Source organism: Pelodiscus sinensis, chromosome 2, assembly GCF_049634645.1.
Source record: "Pelodiscus sinensis isolate JC-2024 chromosome 2, ASM4963464v1, whole genome shotgun sequence".
Taxonomy (NCBI): Eukaryota; Metazoa; Chordata; order Testudines; family Trionychidae; genus Pelodiscus; species Pelodiscus sinensis.
In genome coordinates, this window is record NC_134712.1 from 245,899,458 (window position 1) to 245,918,905 (window position 19,448).

The 19,448-nt window shown below is 41.3% G+C and overlaps 1 protein-coding gene across 1 annotated transcript in view; it reads right to left on the reverse strand.

The window, feature by feature from the left end:
* Positions 1–19,448, reverse strand: part of LOC102452890 (sodium channel protein type 5 subunit alpha-like) — a 340,594-nt gene that overhangs the window by 65,612 nt on the left and 255,534 nt on the right. Inside the window, exons 20-21 of the mRNA XM_075922835.1 lie at positions 15,163–15,317; positions 9,392–9,565 (exon numbers count right to left, since the gene is read on the reverse strand). Of these exons, the coding sequence (XP_075778950.1) occupies positions 9,392–9,565; positions 15,163–15,317 (329 nt within the window). The remainder of the gene's footprint in view (positions 1–9,391; positions 9,566–15,162; positions 15,318–19,448) is intronic.

The following is a 19,448-nucleotide window of genomic DNA, read 5'->3' on the forward strand; positions in this document are numbered from 1 at the left end:
CACTCATTTCCAATAGCCATTCTGCCTTCATGCCCTTGGTCCATATCATTATCTTTTTTGAAAATCGAGACAAAGTATTGTGTTTTGGGCCCATACTCAATTTACCTTTAATCTGCTTCCCATCCATTCACCTCTTGACTGAGGTGTCTCCAACTATCACTTTTGTCAGACAGAATTGTGGAGAATGACACCTTTCAATTTTTTTAAGGCCGGTATAAAACATGGAAGTGGACAATTGACGAATGTCTTAGAATGACCTTCCTGTTGATACACTGATCCTGTAGGCTCTGAATGCTACTACTGACTGGCTTCTTTAATGCAGAGGCTGATGCCACATATACCCATCAACATCATAATGTTAAATAAAGAGTGCAGAGATGATGGCTGGTGGCAACTGGTTCTAAACTGGCCACCTGAGTCAACCATCAGGATTCCTTATTTTAATTACACAATGGCTTGATGGCATTCTAAAGTCAAACCCATTCAACCTTTGCTTTTGTTCTTGAAGAATGTGTATTGGAACCTCAGATTGTAGGGTCACCTTTTTCTGAGCTCCAACTGCAGTAATCCAGCACTGAGATGGCATTGCTCAGCAAAGATGTCTTGAAATGACAGAAGAGAAAGCAATTTGATTGCTTGGTTAGAAGAGATTTGGGGTGCATTGAGCTAATTTCTGCTCATTAATGGCTGCCATCAAAGTCAGAGATGCACTTTAGTCAGCAGAAGTGGATGGTTCACCTCAAGTTCAGCAGTGCCTGGTGGCTGAAGTCTCACTTTCACTTGAAAAGTGACAGGAAGTTCCAGTACACACACTTTCATTCAATCCAGAAGAGATCCAGGTTGCAGTCCATGAGCTGAAGCCAGGGATGGCACCAGGGGTTTGTAACATTACTCCCAAGTTACTGAAGATAGGAGAAAGTATAATTGCCCTGAGGTTGCATAGGCTCTGTTGAACCATCTGGAGCATTACTACCATCCCCAATGACATTATTAAGGTATCGTTCTGCTTCTGTTCAAAAAGGTTGATAAGACAGAATAGCATCAGTAGAGGCGTTCTGCTGTTGTCCATCCCCAGGAAAGTCTTCCCTTTGGCATGAATACATTGAGTCAGTAATAACTTTATAGAAAATATTGGAATAACTCAGTGCAGCTTTAGCTCTGGTTGTTCCGCTGTCAGCCAGATAGTTAGTTTGAAACAGCTTTGGGAAAAGATGGCTGAATTAAATAAGCCATGCATGACACTTGTTATAAACTTCCATCTGACTTTTGACTCAGTGTCTTCAGGAAGCATGTAGGATCTGATGAGGCGACTCGGTGTCCCAGAGTTCTATAATGGAATGGAATCTTGTGTCTGAATCAACAGCAGATACATGGCATAGTTTCCTGTCTCCCCAGGAGTTTGGCAAGGCTAGATACTCTCACCATTCTTATTCAATATCAGCATTAATTGGTCTCTGGATAAAGTTGAGGAGATAGCTGTTGGTGATATTGAGCTGAACACCATTCTTCATCACAATCCAAATATACTAATGAAAATGTCTTGTTGGCCAATCTGGTTGGGTAAGAAGCTGCACCCAATGGTTTCTTTTTTAATCCATATAAAACTCAGTTCCTGGCCATTACTATCAAGCAGCCTCTAGATTGCAACCAAATCAGTATTAATCTGTCTTGGCCAGACATTGAGCATGTAGTAACCATCAAAGATATGGAAAGTGACACAGAAGGTGTTGAACTTTTCAGGAGCCCTTATGAGAATGCTGCAACATCAAGCTTGCTACAAAGCTACAAGTCTATAGGATGGTATTTATACCAATTCTATTACAAAGAAGTCAAATTGTGGGCATGGATGAAAGATGAAGAACTTTTGATGTTTTGGATTCTTAAGTCAAGTCTATCAGCTGCTCCATATCAGGTGGCAGGAGAAGATCAGAGATGAAGATATTCAAAGGCAAACCCAGCAACAGCCTCCATCAGCATGTTTGGTTTCAGTGACTTTTTTGGTATGGATACATTATTAGGATGGAAGACTAAAAAATTCCCAAGTGTGTACCAATGATTGCCACCATATGGCTGGTGGTCATGTTGGTGTCAGAAGCTTTGGGTGGCTTGATAAGACTGACAATTATGGACATAAACTGAACATCCAGCCAGAAAATTTAACAACATTGCTAGAGCTCTAGCGGGTGCTTAGTTTGCAAAGACACCGTGTCCTTTTGGGATTTTCCAAGATGATGATGATATTACAGAAATTGCATCGATATAGACTAATTGTTTATCTTTTGGAGAAGGATGAAGATTATATGCCTATGCTGATATAATAAGATGACATAGATACTATTGACGATGAGGATTTGTTGAGTATACTGTAGCTGTTTAGAGAAGTTGAAAAAGTGGCTGCTTTTTTGAGCGCTCCCAGATATAAATTAAGGTAATTGCTCATCTTCTCCAAAAAGTCTTTCATGACAGGTTCTCTAGAGTACTATTTTGTTCCCCCTTTGTACAATGTGTACATTGATCCATTGGGATATGGTTAGTGAGGATGTTATTTATTGCAGTTCCTTAAATATTTGAATGACACCAGTCTCTAAACTGCCATTTGTGTATGTGTGAACCTGCTAGTGTGATGGAATGACATATGTAATGCCAACAAAACTTGGGAGCTGGATTAGAGATAGCTGAATGAAACTCAAACTAGGTAAGGCTAATTTAGTATTACTAGATTAGAAAAAACAACTGAAAGGAACATTAAGAACTATGCAAACATACATGGTTGATGAAGTCTACTTGCTCCTGTATTTGTTCTATGTAATTGAAAGAGTACAGTTATAAAGTTTGCAGATAATATCAAATTGGGGGGGAGAACGGTGGGTTGCAAGTGCATTGGAGGATAGGATTATAGTTCAGAATGATCTGGACAAACTGAATAAATGGTCTGCGGTAAGCAGGATGAAATTCAACAAGGACAAATGCAAAATACTTCACTTAGGAAGGAACAATCAGTTTCACACATACAGAATGGGAAGCGACTATCTAGGAAGGAGTATGGCAGAAAGGGATCCAGGGGTCATAGTGGACCACAAGCTAAATATGAGTCAGTATGTCACTGTTGCAAAAAAGCAAGCATCACTCTGGGAAGTATTAACAGGAGTGTTGTAAGCAAGACATGAGAAGTAATTTTTCCACTATATTCTATGCAGATTAAGCCTCAACTGGAATACTGTGTCCAGTTCTGAGTGCCATATTTTAGGACATATGTGGAGAAATTGGAAAAGGTCCTGAAAAATCAACAAAAAATATTAAAGTTCTACAAAACAGGACCTATGAAGGAAGACTGAAAGAACTAAATTTGTTTACTCTGGAAAAGAGAAGACTGAGAGGGCACATGATAATAGTTTTTAAGTACCTCAACAGTTACAATGAGGGGAAAGAAAAATTATTCTCCTTAACCTGTGACAAAAAGCAATAGGCTTAAATTGCAGCAAGGGAGGTTTAGGTTGGACATTAGGAAAAGCTTTCTAGCTGTCAGGATGGTTAATCACTGGAATAAATTGCCTAGGGAAGTTATGGAATCTCCAGCATGGGAGATATTTAAGAACAGGTTAGATAAATACCTGTCAGGGATAGTCTAGATCAGTAGTTCCCAGCCTTTTTTATTCCAGAGACCGGCAAACCAATTCACAAGCTTTTGGCGTATCAGTAAAATTTTATTTGCATAATTGCATATTAATTATGCCAATAACAGACATGCAAATATGCAAACAAAATGTTACCGGTCCACCAGTAGCCCCGGCCCCCAGAACTCCCCAGTGCCAGCCCTAACCCCTTGAGCCCCCACCCTCCACTACCCCCCAGCACCAGCCACTGACCCCAGAGTCTCCTGCACGCAACCCCCCCAGTGCCAGGCCCCCTCCCTTTAGAGTCCCCCATCACCAGACCCTCCCAGTGCCAGCCTCCTGTTTCCATAGCCCCACTGCAACCGACTCCTCCAACTCCCTCCCCCCCCCCCCAAAAGAAAATGTATTTCTTTTGACAGGGCTACTGGCTTAGTGGAATGGGGGAAACTGTTGATGCCACATATCTTGATTTTATTAAGGCTTTTGACAAAGTCCCACAAGACATTCTCAAAAGAACACTAGGGAAATATGGTTGAAATGAAATTACTATGTCATGGGTGCAAATATGGCTGAAAGACCATACTTAAAGAGTAGTTATCAGTGGTTTGCTGTCAAACTGGGAAGCTATATCTAGTGGAATCCAGTATTAATGACTTGCATCGTGGAGTCAAATATATGCTTATAAAATTTATTGATGATATCACCCTGGGAGGGGTTGCTAGCACTTTTGAGGACAGGATTAGAATTCAAAATGACCTTGACATATTGGATAATTGGTTTGAAATCAATAATATGAAATTCAATAAAGGCAAAGTACTACACTTGGGAAGGAAAAAAAATCAAATGAACTTTTACAAAATGGGAAATAAATGGTTATGGAGCATATTGCTAGAAAGGATCTGGGGAGTTCTGTGCATCACAAACTGAATATAAGCCAGCAATGTGATGCAATTGCAAAAAAAAAAAAAAAAGAGGCTAATATTATTCTGAAGTGTATTAATAGGAGTGTCATATAGGACATTTTGGAGGTAACTGTCTGCTCTACTCTGCAGTAGTGAGGCCTCTGTTGGAATACTGTGTCCAGTTCTGGGTGCCACACTAAGAAAGATGTGGACAAATGGATGGAGTCCAGAAGAGAGCAATAACAATGATACAAAGGTTAGAAAACCTGACCTAAGAGGAAAGGTTAAAATGACTGGGAATATTTAGCCTTGAATAAGGAAGGTTGGGGGAGGGGGGGAGGGAGAGGAGGCTAATAACAGTCTTCAAATGTATCAAGGGCTATAAGAAAGAGGACAATGATCAACTGTTCTCCACATTCACTAAAGGTAGGACAAGAAATAATCTGCAGCATTGGAGTTTAGGTAAGGTTTAGGAAAAGATTTCCAGCTATAAAGATAGTTAAGCACAAAAGGAGGTTGTAGAATCTTCATCACTGGAGTTTTTTAAGGACAGGTTAGCCAACCACCTATCAAGGATGATCAAGGCCTTGCTCAATGAAGGTGAGCTGGACTAGATGACCCCTTCCAGCCCCACATTTCTATTAGTCTTTCTAAGTTTTTGTTTGCATAAATGTTTAGATAAATGGCTATTCTTTGTGTAAGTATATACATGTACATCCTAATAAAGAAAATTGTGCATGATCACTATTTCTTTCTATCTGGTGCAAATCAAAATGATATTCACACGTATTCAAGCTTCAGATCCTCAGTATATTCGTAATTGACAACTGTGTGTTTGCAATGGCTACCATCCTGCCTCATGTGCACACAGAAATCCATGCTCACTGTAAATTGATTGCATTAGATTTGTCTGTATTAATACATTTGAAAACTAGGTAGGTGTATCCAGTATTTGAGTAGATTTCTACAGAGGTCCTTCCCAGCTAGGTTTTAATCAGGGTGTATTTTGCTTTTTGGCCACTTCCCTCAACAAATCTGTTGCTATGCTGTTAATATGGCATTATTGTATTGCTATATGTTTAAACCCTGCACTTTCTGTTAAATCGGCACATTCATTTGAGATGTTTTGAGGCTTTTTATCACAGATCATCCTTCAGGGATGCTATATCTGGCAATGTGGATTACTGTGGTATTTTTGGTGTCCAGACTTTGACATCTGGAATCTACTTTACTAATCTACAATTATGAGAAAGTCATTGCTGTTCTACAGGCACAAATCGGTACCAAAGGTTTGTCACAGCTGAAAAAAGACCTCCGAAATATGTTTCAAATGTTTACTTAAATAACAAATGTAACATGATTTAAAACCTTTTTGTGTTCACTTAATATTTAGATTCTAGGGAGCTAATTCCCTAGCAGAAATGTTTGTAGAAATTGAATTTTAATGGAATACCAGCAAATATTTACTGAAAACAAATTCCGAACTGGTTATGTAAGCATTGGCATTGGAAAACTGATTCTAAGACTTGCATTAGTAAGGCCAGAGAACACAAATGATACCATCTGACTAACATCTCCAATGAAAAAATTCAGCCAACACCACTTGAATTTTGAATATTGACAATAAACTGTTCATGAACAATTCATAGAATCATAGAATCATAGAATAATAGGACTGGAAGGGACCTCGAGAGGTCATCGAGTCCAGCCCCCCGCCCTCAAGGCAGGATCAATTGGCAAGTCGAGAATCGTTAAGTGATTAATTCTGAATAACAAACACAACTAAGAGAGTCAGACAAATAGTTTCATCCTTTCATTCCCTGACTCATTTCTGCAGCAGTAGATTTGGTTCTCAAAGGACAGAAGAAATTAAAATGAAAGGAAAAATTGCATAGGAAAATCAGAGCATGTCAGTGTGCCTCTTCAGAGTCATACTGCATGGATAAACAATACCAGTTGGAGAGGAGCATCTGTTAAAACCTTCAAAAAAGTAGGGCAAGACTTTCATAAACATTGGAAAGTGACTTTGGGGATCAGAAAGAGACAAGAAGAAAATCTGTCAACTGGGAACTCTATAGACAAGTGATTGGGTCAATTAAGTTACTTGAGTGACTCAAGTCAGAAGCAATTTTTGGTTAACTAAATGGATTTGCAAAAGCAAAAATTAAAATATGTTTTGAGAAACCAAAATATCTAGATCACCAGAAATATCTGAGAGTAAATGTTCAGTGTGTCATAGTGTTACATGTACAAACACCATTATTCAAAGAAACTTTCTGGGTCAGATGCTGATTTAGGATTAAAAAGTAACACTTATTAAATGAAAGGTTTACAGCTGGAGGACAGAATCTTAGCTTGGGCTTTGAGTTTTACTCCCTTCGGTGTTAATTAAATGCTACACACATAATACTCTAATAAGTATACATTCATTACAACTGTACAACTCACTTGAAACTGTTTGTAATGAAGCTGCATTAAAGCTTCAAATTGTTCTGATGCATTCAATGCACAAATTTTCTACTCAGTATACAGTAGGGACAATACTCAGCTATTATATGGCACTTCCTATTTTCCAAAGCACTTTACTGACATCTGCAACTAATCCTCTGAATGCCTACGAGGTACTATGGGCAATTCCCGCTATCCCCATCCCACAGATGGAAAAACTAAGGCAGAAATGCTAAGTGATTTACCAAAGCCACAGCTGAGAGCCAGTCTCAGGATTATAACACTGGAGCTGGTGGCTTACAGTCTTATGGTCAAACCATTAAACCATGCCTTGTTCTGTCATTGAAGCTATTGAGCGAAAAGTAAATGCATTCTCTTTAAGAGGTTTCTCAGAATACATAGAAGGAAGAGACAGTGGTATAATTTAATGAACTTTATGCACATTAATTTAAAAAATAGTACAGCTTAGGTGAAGCCCTGAGTGAGCAATGCACTTAAACACCTTCACAGCATTAAACATGTGAGTGTTCCCAATCTAAACTTTTCCATCCATGTACGAAATTATTTTTGTGTGTGCACCAAGGCATGTGTAAAATGTGCACCACTAAAAGAAACACAAAATCTATTTGTAGGAGCACTACTAATCAGCTGGGCAGCCTTTGAATTTCTCCTGATTGGCCACAGAAGTGCACAGCTTAAAGGGAACACTGAAGTACATAAAGTACTCCTCTGGACTGGGGTCAAAGAAAGTGCAGTTATCCCTAGACACAAGGTTCTGGTGTAAAATGGGAAAAAGGGCATTTGTTAAAAGCAACTAAATGACAGGTATGCACAGAGCTTCACTAGTCTTAGGCACAAATACGTCAAGATAGTAAAAGTGCCAAGGGGATAACTAGTGATAGAAATGTAGCCGTGTTAGTCTGGGGTAGCTGAAGCAAAATGCAGGACAATGTAGCACTTTAAAGAGTAAAGGGGATAACTGTGATAGTTAACCCATTTTTGATACAATCAGATGAAAAATTCCTGTTCATCTGTCTGTTAAAAAAAAAAAAAGCTTTGGTCCAGTGTATTTAGTCTCGAGTGAATTCACCAGCCCTGTTAATAGGCTGCAGATGCAGGTTCAAAGCCCACATCCAAGCACAGCAGCATTTTGGGATCTACATATTTGTATCTGTGCTGATCTCTACCAGCGCCTAAAGACCCATGAATTTTGGGGGAAGAAAGTATAAAAATCTGGATCTATCATTCTTGTAGTGGGCTTACCTGGATTCAGTCTTGCTGTCTAGTTTTAGGGATTTCCCTTTTAGGAAAACTAAGAACAGCAAATTCCACTATCTGACAGTATGAGGGAATCAGATTCTCTTGTAAGACTTTATACTGGAGAAGCCACTTTCAGCTCAAGAACACTTTTCATGCCTTCATCTCCTGGACTTCTTCAACTGTAAATACTTGGGAGATGGCACTGAACATGTTGTTACGTACTCCTGGCAACCTCCCTAGGAAGCTATGCCAGGAGATAGCTCCACTAATCTGCTAAAAGACTTGTGTGCTGAGGGCATGTGCTGCGCAGTCCGAGGTAACCAGACCTTGTGTGAGCCTGGCGTGTGGAATGAGATGTGAAATGCTAAGAGAAAGAGTGAGTTCTTACGGCTGAAAATGAAGTGCGACTTAAATTAGCACACTAACGCCTCTGTGTAATGATACAAAGCTGCTTTTCATTCTGGCACCCTGTTTGCCAGAGGATGCTCCATGACATACCAAGCCTTGCATTTTATGTCAAGGTTCATGTAAGGTTGCTTCTTCCTCCCAGAACGATGCCTATCATTTTGCAAGTGCAAGTACTGGCAAACTTATCAGGACAGAGAGGGAACATTAAGAGATGAAGATCATTTTATTAATGCCAATAAGGTAGGAAGGGAAATTATAGTTATATGTTTGCTATTATGCCACACTGAGATTTCTCCATGGCAAATGAATTCAAATAAGTGCTTCCGTGGATTGTTTTGCATTGAAAGGAGCAGTTAGTCATAACTGTTTATAAATATTAAGTTATCATGAGGCCAACTGACAGGGGGAGGAGGGAAGAAAAAAGGGGCAACAGCCCCAGGCCTTGGCCTCCAGGCCACATCACTGGTAGGAGAGCCCTGGGCCTTTTAATGTGGTGTGCTCTAGGTAGTGCTGAGGGCTATGGGGATGCATCACAATCCAGGTGGTGCTGAGGGGTAGCTGCCCTGGCCCTGCCCCTTTTTCCCAAGGCCTCGTCCCTTACAGGAACACAAGGCCAGTCCTACAACTAGCCCATGGGCCCTGCGAGGCTGTATGCTCCCGTGGTAATCAACATGAATGAATGCCATCTGACTTCATCTGCATTTCCGCATGTTACATAACCCAAAGCAGGGACCATAATATTTCAAAAGTTATACTTACATCTACAATTAGGAAGTCAAGCCAACACCAGGCATTAGTGAAATATTTCTTGAAGCCATAAGCAACCCATTTCAGAAGCATCTCCAGGACAAAGATATAAGTGAAAATTTTGTCAGCATATTCCAACAAGATTTTAATGTTTTTTCTATCTTCAAGGTAAATATCTTCAAATGCCTGGAAATATAAAGCATCACTTTACAATTGCCCTGAAGTACTACAGTGGAAAATGTTAATATCACAGTCCAAGTCAACAGTATTGTCTGATGTGAAGTCACTAATACCAGAAGTCACAGTAAATGTATATTTTGTATTTCTAAATGTAATGAGTAACTCTCTTTTTTTCCTGCATACAATTGTTCATTATGAAGATGCACTTAAAACTGTATTTTGCTAGACAAGCAGAAATGTTATGACATATATAAGGGAGGTGTCTAGTCTACATAATTTGATTGTTAAACTCTAGGCATGAAGACTATTCATCTTTCTTTATTTTTATTTCTGATTTTGGGGGAGATTTTCAAAAACAATGATGTGCTAATAGGACTGGTGCTTCCAAATTCCATATGCACATTTGAAAATCCCTGTAACTGAGTGACTGCCTCCCATGCACCTCCTTGTGCCCTGAAGTGCTCAGATTCTTTCTTCTTCAGGGGCCTCTCAACTAAACACACCAGCTTTTTGAGTATTAATAGCTCTTTGCAGGGTTAATTTATTACAAAGTATCCCACAACCATAGGTTTACTTAACATTTATAACATGTTTTGACAATCTAGGACAAAATGCTATGCTGAACAGAGCTACTGCAAACCATTACTATTCCTACCTCAATCAAAATCCAATTAAGATATGAAATAATCGTCATGGCAAAAATAAAATAAATGCATAGGGTTGCTCATAATTTAACTTATTTTTCCTGAGAAGATTTTTAAATTAACCAGATATTAAGTAGTAGGATATTGATATTTTATGTTCTAAATTTACAAGACTGTCTTGTGTCTGAATTGGTTTTGTGTCCCTCACTCTGATGGAGAGTGTTTAGTGTGTTGTTTCTGAATAACAAAATAAGGCCCCAGTCCTTCAAAGACATCTGTGTATACTTAACTTTATATCTGTGAGGAGCTCTGTTGATGCCAGTAATGTTCCTCACATATGTAAAGTCACCCATGTGGATGAGTGCTTGCAGGATCAGGGCCTAAATGGATAAGCACAAACATGCTGATCTTTCTTTACCTGAATGCGGACTATAGGGAACACAAAAGGGAGAGCAAGTGAGTGAGAGTGTGCATGTGTGTCCATCCCAGTCCATATATACAGAACCTCGATAATTATTCCAGAGCGCAAAATGGTTAATCAGCCCAATACACTAAGCCACATGTTGAATGCTAGCATTCTGAAAAGCCAAAGGCAGCAATTAAGATTTTCATCCTATTTTGCAGAAAAGTTAATTTGAGTACGGGGGAAACCTCTGTGGAGGGGATCCAAGACTAGAACTATAATCATAAAGCCAAGACCGACTGAGTTCATGTGGTTCTCAATTCTTTCCATACATAAGAACATAAGAACGGTCATACTGGGTCAGACCAAAGGTCCATCCATCCCAGTACCCTGTCTGCTGACAGTGACTAATGCCAGGTGCCCCAGAGGGAGTGAATTGAACAGGTAATGATCAAGCGATCTCTCTCCTGCTATCCATCTCCACCCTCTGACAAACAGAGGCTGGGGACACCATTCCTTACCCATACTGGCTAATAGCCATTTATGGACTTAACCTCCATGAATTTATCTAGTTCTCTTTTAAACCCTGTTATAGTCCTAGCCTTCACAGCCTCCTCGGGCAAGGAGTTCCACAGATTGACTATGTGCCGTGTGAAGAAGAACTTCCTTTTATTTGTTTTAAACCTGCTGCCCATTAATTTCATTTGGTGGCCCCTAGTTCTTCTATTATGGGAACAAGTAACTTTTCCTTATTCACTTTCTCTACACCACTCATGATTTTATAGACCTCTATCATATCCCCCCTTAGTCTCCTCTTTTCCAAGCTGAAAAGTCCCAGTCTCTCTCCTCATATGGGACCCATTCCAAACCCCTAACCATTTTAGTTGCCCTTCTCTGAACCTTTTCTAATGCCAGTACATCTTTTTTGAGAAGAGGAGACCACATCTGTACGCAGTATTTCAGATATTTAAGATATTCTCCATCTTATTCTCTATTCCTTTTTTAATGATTCCGAACATCCTGTTTGCTTTTTTGACTGCCACTGCACACTGCATGGATGTCTTCAAAGAACTATCCACGATGACTCCAAGATCTCTTTCCTGATTAGCTGTAGCTAAATTAGCCCCCATCATATTATATGTATAGTTGGGGTTATTTTTCCCAATGTGCATTACAGTAGAGTCCAGATTATCCGACCTTCGGTAATCCGAAATTCCGTTTTATCCGACCCTGCAGCTCCCGGGGACAAAGCAGCGCCAGCAGGAGCGGCATCAGTGGCTCCAGGGCGTGGGCCGGGAGAATTGCCCCGCTTGCTGCCCCATCGCTCTCCTGTAGCCGCTGATGCTGCTCCTGCCGGCGACACTTCATTCCCAGGAACTGCAGGCATCAGCGGCTCCAGGAGAACAATGGGGTAGCGAGTGGGGTCATTCTCCCGGCCCGCGCCTGGGAGCTGCAGGGAGGGAAGGGGCCAGGGCCATGCAGGGATGGGAACCAAGCGGCGCTGGCTATAGTAGAGTACCTATCATCCAACATTTTCGGTAATCCGACCACCTGTCGGTCCCGTTTAGGTCGGATAATCGGGACTCTACTGTACTTCACATTTATCCACATTAAATTTAATTTGCCCTTTTGTTGCCCAATCACTTAGTTTGGTGAGATCTTTTTGAAGTTCTTCACAGTCTCCTTTGGTCTTAATTACCTTGAGCAGTTTAGTATCATCTGCAAACATTGCCACCTCACTGTTCACCCCTTTTTCCAGACCATTTATGAATATGTTGAATAGGATTGGTCCTAGGACTAACCCCTGGAGAACACCACAAGTTACCCCTCTCCATTCTGAAAATTTACCATTTATTCCTACCCTTTGTTTCCTGTCTTTTAACCAGTTCTCAGTCCATGAAAGGATCTTCCCTCTTATCCCATGATAACGTAATTTACATAAGAGCCTTTGGTGAGGGACCTTGTCAAAGGCTTTCTGAAAATCTAAGTACACTATATCTACTGGATCCCCCTCGTCCACATGTCTGTTGACCCCTTCAAATAACTCTAGATTAGTAAGACATGATTTCCCTTTACAGAAATCATGTTGACTTTTGCCCAAAAAATTATGTTCTTCTATGTGTCTGACAATTTTATTCTTTACTATTGTTTCAACTAATTTGCCCGGTACTGATGTTAGACTTACTGGTCGTAATTGCCGGGATCGCCTCTAGAACCCTTTTTAAATATTGGCGTTATATTAGCTATCTTCCAGTCATTGGGTACAGAAGCTGATTTAAAGGATAGGTTACAAATCATAGTTAACAGTTCCGCAATTTCACATTTTAGTTCTTTCAGAACTCTTGGGTGAATGCTATCCAGTCCCGGTGACTTGTTACTGTTAAGTTTATCAATTAAATTCAAAACCGCCTCTAATGACACTTCAGTGTGAGACAAGTCCTCAGATTTGTCAGTTACAAAGGACAGGTCAGGCTTGGGAATCTCCCTAACATCCTCAGCCGTGAAGACTGAAGCAAAGAATTCATTTAGTTTCTCTGCAATGACTTTATCGTCTTTAAGTGCTCCTTTTGTACCTCGATCGTCCAGGGGCCCCACTGGTTGCTTAGCAGGCTTCCTGCTTCTGATGTACTTAAAAAACATTTTGTTATTACCTTTGGAGTTTTTGGCTAGCTGTTCTTCAAACTCCTTTTTAGCTTTTCTTATTACATTTTACACTTAATTTGGCAGTGTTTATGCTCCTTACTATTTACCTCACTATTTGACTTCCACTTTTAAAAGATTTTTTTTTTATCTCTCACTGCTTCTTTTACATGGTGGGTAAGCCACGGTGGCTCTTTTTTAGTTCTTCTATGTTTTTTTAATTTGGGGTATACATTAAGTTGGGCCTCGATTATGGAGTCTTTCAGGACTAAATCAAGAATTGCCTTCCCCTGTGGGTTCCTGTACCAGCTGCTCCAATAAGCTTAAACCCATGTTACAACAAATTGTTTTTTTGAGATCTGTCCCTTCCACCACCAGCAAAAGAGAAAGTAAGGATGGTCCTGACCTTGGACCTTCTTCTGAACTCCATCCTCTAAGGAACATCTGACTCACACCTTAAAAAAGAGATCTGTGTCTTTCTTAGCCAGTGAAATCTAGGAAAGGGCAACCTTCCAACATTACTTCAGAATTCAATACAGGCAGTCCCCGACTTACGCGGATCCGACTTATGTTGGATCCGCACTTACGAACGGGGCTTTCTCGCCCCAGAGGTTGAGGTGGCGGATTGCTACCTGCGAGCTCTGGGGCGAGAAAGCCCCGTTCGTAAGCTGCTCTGGTGCCCCTGGTCTGCTGGAGACCGTCTCCAGCAGACCAGGGGCACCGGGCGGGTTCCCGCACTTCTGAGGCTTTGCCAGAGCAAAGCCTCAGAAGCGGGGGAACCGCCGCTGCTTCCGCTTCAGTCCCGGTGCCTGTGGTTTACTGGGGACGGTCCCCAGCAGACCACAGGCACCGGGACTGAAGCCGCAGCCGCGGCGGGGTCCCTCGCCTCTGAGACTTTGCCAGAGCAAAGCCTCAGAGGTGCGGCACCCCGCTGCCACTGCGGCTCTGCTCCCCGTGTCCCTGGTCTGCTGGGGGGGGGGCGCAGCTAGTGTGCCCCCCCCCTCCAGCAGACCAGGCTTTTGTTCTGTATCCTGGGGCAGAGCAGCTGGGGCACTGCCGATTGGTCCTGCAGCGCCGCTCTGGGCACTACTGGACCAACCCGGCAGCACCCCAGCTGCTCTGCCCCAGGTCCTGATTCAGCCGCTGCTGGTCAGTTTCAGCAGCGGGTGAATCAGGACGCCTGGGGCAGAGCAGATGGGGTGCTGCTGGGTTGGTCCAGTAGCACCGAGGAGCGGCGCTACTGGAGCAACCCAGCAGCACCCCAGCTGCTCTGCCCCAGGCGTCCCCAAGTCAGCTTCTGCTGAAACTGACCAGTGCTGACTACAGGAAGCCCGAGGCAGAGTTGCTCTGCCCCGGGCTTCCTGGAATCAGCTGCTGATCAGTTTCAGCAGCAGCTGACTTAGGGACGCCTGTGGTTCTTAAGTTGATTCTGTATGTAAGTCAGAACTGGCGGTCAGTTTCAGCAGCGGCTGAATCTGGACGCCAGTTCCGACTTACATACAGATTCAACTTAAGAACAAACCTACAGTCCCTATCTTGTACGTAACCCGGGGACTGCCTGTAGTCTGTTCCTGAAGAAACCAACCCTTGAGGAGGACTATTGCTCCATCTTGGAGCATCTTCAACTCATGTGGTGTTTGGCTGCCATTGGATGATGCATGGAGTTATGTACTACTGCATGGGAATAAGAGTGGAAGGATCTGGCATTAACTTTTTAGTGAACATCTTTGTAAAATGCTGAGGCAAGACAGTGAATTTACCAAGGTCTAAGACAAGTTTTATTCCCAAACGAACCATATTTTGGAAAACTAGCAGCCGGGTTGAGTTTTTCTGCAGTGGAATGTAACTAGCTCATCATCTCCACCCTTTAGAAACACATATACTTTAAACCTATTAAGAGATAATGCTAAATTTACCAGTGTACCGCTGCTCAGCAGGATCATGAATATGATGAAAGTTTCGAACCAGTTGTGTTCAACTATTTTGTAGCAGGTTTTCCTCAGCCTCCACCAAATTTTGCCTGCAAATGTTGTAGTGTCCACTGAACAGCAAGGGAAGAATCGGACACAGACTGAAAGAGGGAAAAAAAAACAGTCAGGAATATTTAACATCCAGGGCCTGTGTATTTCATAGACATGGGCATATCAGAAAGCTCCGACATGGTGTCATCCTGGAACTTGCTGAGGGTGCAAACAAACCATTGAGGTGAGGATTCTTGGCTGGGAATCCCATCCAGAGATGGGTACTTTCCTGAAACGTAGACGTAGGCCTCTAACAACCTGCGAAGGGCAAAGCTTAGCACATCCCCCTCTCCCATTGGTTATCTTAGGCTGCTCAGCATGCTGGGCTTTTGTGAATTTCATTCTTATAGGTTTATATCTTTGCATTCATCATACAGGGAGCCTAGGTGCCAAATTCATACCCGGTGAATCCAGTGATTATCTAGGCCTCAAAAAGATAAGTGTTATGATGTTTGGCATCACATAAAGTAGAAATCACTTCAGTCTGTTACACATGTATGAAGTACTAATAAGTGGTCGTTATTGACTTGGGCAGATTCCACCTGATGATCTAGAGATACACAGATTCTGCCATCCTAACTTGTGATTAAATCCATTGATTCCCCAAAGTGTTGTTTAAGGATTAAGGTTCTATTTGACATAAGTATGGAGTGACAATATCAGACCCACAGAGAGCACCATTGCTAGTCTAAGGCATTGCCTGTTAAATCAATAAAGTTGCACTGGCTTATATAGTGGTGAATTTAGCCCAATAACAATGTGTTTTCAATTCAAATCAGAAGAGTGGATGTAATTTCTGACCAAAAGAGGGATTTTTTTCATCTGGGAACATGTCCAAATGCATCAGTCTCATATAATGTCATTTACTTTTTGCCTGTTTTTCACAGCTACTGAGTTATTTCCTTTGCCCACTATGGTCTCCAGTAGTGAAACCATAAATTACGTAATGCTAAAGTTGCAATCTGACAATAGCTTTCTTGTGAGCAGAGTGTGATGCATCCTATACAGCAGATTTCACTTCAGGTACAAGTAGAAGAGAGGGCTCTATGATGAGAGAGAAAGCTCTTACTCGAATGCCTGCAACAATGGCAAATGAATTATGAAAACAATAATAGCAAATGTCCAGTGCAGTTTGTGTGAATATTCTGTGTTGCATTCAAGTTTTCCTGTTTTCTCCAGTTAAGGGCTAATCTCACTACCTCTGTGCATTCTCATGCAAGTATCTCCATTAAAGGCAAGTGAGCTGTATTATATTAACTTATTACTTTATAAGCTAAAATGCTAGCATGATGTCACATTAAAAACCTGATGAGTAATGAAATTGAGGCTTTCTGTGGACCTTTTGTTAAAAATCCACAATCATTTACTATGCAGAGATATATTCAAACACAGCAGTCAAAACTGTATCAGTTAGAAGGGGATGTTGATTATCTGTTGTAAATAAAACTAGATTAATTTCTTGTATGTTTCGATGGAATAATCTGTGCTTGAATAATATTTGTTAGAATGTATTTGGTTAGTGTTATATTTAATTTAAAGCCATTTTGTAGTTATCTTTTGGTGTAAGGTCCTAATTACAATCACTTTTAAACATCATGAAATGTAACTATACTTGGGTAATGAAGTTGGGCTGCTGTAGAACATGGAAGGCTGTTACCGACATGGATGTGAATCATGGATTGATAGAGCTGAAGGCTAGAAGGGATCATTGTGAAACTCTAACCTGACCTTGAGTACAACACAAGCCATAGAACTCCTCTAATATATGAGCTCCTAGAGTCGTACACTTAGATCTCTGAGGTAACAGATTTTATCCAAGTTGGGTTGTGATGTCCAGTCCTGGCTAATCACAAATGCACTGGCTAGCACAGCTATGCTGGCAAATCAGGGGTTACAGGCTATGCCAGCTAGTGGCTGACACAAGGCAATTCCTCCCAACACCACACCCAAACCAGAAACAGGATCTCTGAATCACAATCTGCCTCCTGCTCTGCTTTTAGGATTATATAGAAATGGGCTTCTGACAAAGCCACAGATTTGGTTCAGTCTGTAGATGGCTTTGCAGACTACAGATTCCCCTATTTCCTTCTCGGGGGGCATTTAAAACTAAAAGGTTGTGAGTGTAGCTATTCAATTTTGAATATTCCATCACATTTTGAACACACTATAGTAATAATAATAATAATAAGGCCTATGTGAGAGAAGCCAACTTGTGTAGATGAGGAGATTTAGTTCAGTTTCAAATCTGGTGCTTTCCATCTAAAATACCTGAAGAATCATTCAAAGTCAACTACAACTCTCTTTCCTAGGTTTCAGAGTGCACAATAACCTGAACAAAACCAAACCAGGTCTTATTTCTGTTCTAGTTCTTGAGGGCCTCTTGGCAGCATTTGACACTATTAATTACTGTATCCTATGTTCAGAGTCTTTTGTTGGCCTTGGCTTGGTTTTAATCATATTTGAAACATTATCCGGTGACAGTGTCTATGGGTCATTTTAGACTTGTGCTGTGGTGTTTTACAGGGATCTATTTGAGGCCCCTTTTCTCTTTTGCATTTATAAATTGCCACTAGCAGCAGTTATTAGGGATTGTGACCTGAGTTTTCACTGCTATTCAGCTGATACCAGATTTATTTCACCTTGCCATTGAATTATCCAGCCATGATCTCTACTCTAATTGTTTCTGAAACATCAGGTTGTGCATGTCATATTTTCATGGAAGTCAATAAATTGAGCAAAACAAAATGCTTATTAGTTGGTACTAAGTGATTGCAGAGCAAGGCATCTACTTCAGCAATTCCTCTGAAGATATTTTTTAAGCATACTGTCAAGTCTAAAGACTTTGGTAGTGGGAAAATGTACATGTGAAGTGCTCAGTGAAAAACTGCTTCCCCATTAAGGAGTGAGGAGAAAACGGGGACCAGAGTGTCCCTTTGAATAGCTTGTTTTGAAGCAAGAAGATAATGAACCAGTTGTAATTCTGCAAACAATCCAAAGAGAACATGGGCCAGTGGAAGCAGTAGCACAATAGTGTTGAACTGTAACTCAGGCTGAATTGATTTGAAACATTTCAGGATAAATGGTTCAGGCATTTCTGAAAATGAAATAAGGGAAAAATGTATTGCTTTGTCCATGTGAAAAACATTTTTTAAAAACTTTCATTGAGAAACTCGAGAGCCTCCGTGTGTTGCCAGAGCCACTGTGGTGCAAGGCTCAGGACCTGTGCACTCAGTGCTCTCCTGCTTATGCCCAGGAAAAGTTGGAAAGAAACCTAGATACGGATGCAGAGAGGTAAGGAATTAGGGAGAGCAGAAGAGGAGAACAGGATCAAGAGGAAGGATAGGAGCCAGAGTGAGGGTGAGGAATAGGTGCAGCATGGGAGGAAAAGCTTGGGGGATGGACTGCGGAGGTTGGAGAATTGCAGGAAAGTCTAAAACAGTGGTGGGCAACCTGCACCCTGGGACCACATGCTGTCCATTGGGATTGTATGAGTGGCCCGTGAGATGTTTTGTTTACTGTTGCCCACACACAGGATTGCCAGATTCTGCTGATTTTCCTTGATATAGTGTTTATTCCTAGTGGTATCGTAAAAGTGACACACGCTTAAAGCAAGGGCACGTGAAGCGAGGTGCATGCTGACTGCACACAACATTGCGAGAACCATGCACTCCTGCTATGGTTCAATGGACACACTGCACAAATTCTAGGTACGCAAGTGCAGTTAGCAAAATTACTCAATCCCAGGAGACAGTCTTGGTTATCATAGAATCATAGAATAAAAGGACTGGAAGGGACCTCAAGAAGTCATTGAGTCCAATCCCCTGCCCTCATGGCAGGACCCAATACTGTCTAGACCTTCCCTGATAGACATTTATCTAACTTACTCTTAAATATCTCCAGAAATGGAGATTCTACAACCTCCCTAGGCAATTTATTCCAGTGTTTAACCACCCTGACAGTTGGGAACTTTTTCCTAATGTCCAACCTAAACCTCCCTTGCTGCACTTTAAGCCCATTGCTTCTTGTTCTATCCTAAGAGTCCAGGAAGAACATTTTTTCTCCGACCTCCTTGTAACACCCTTTTAGATACCTGAAAACCACTATCATGTCCCCTCTCAATCTTCTCTTTTCCAAACTAAACAAGCCCGATTCTTTCAGTCTTCCTTCATAGGTCATGTTAT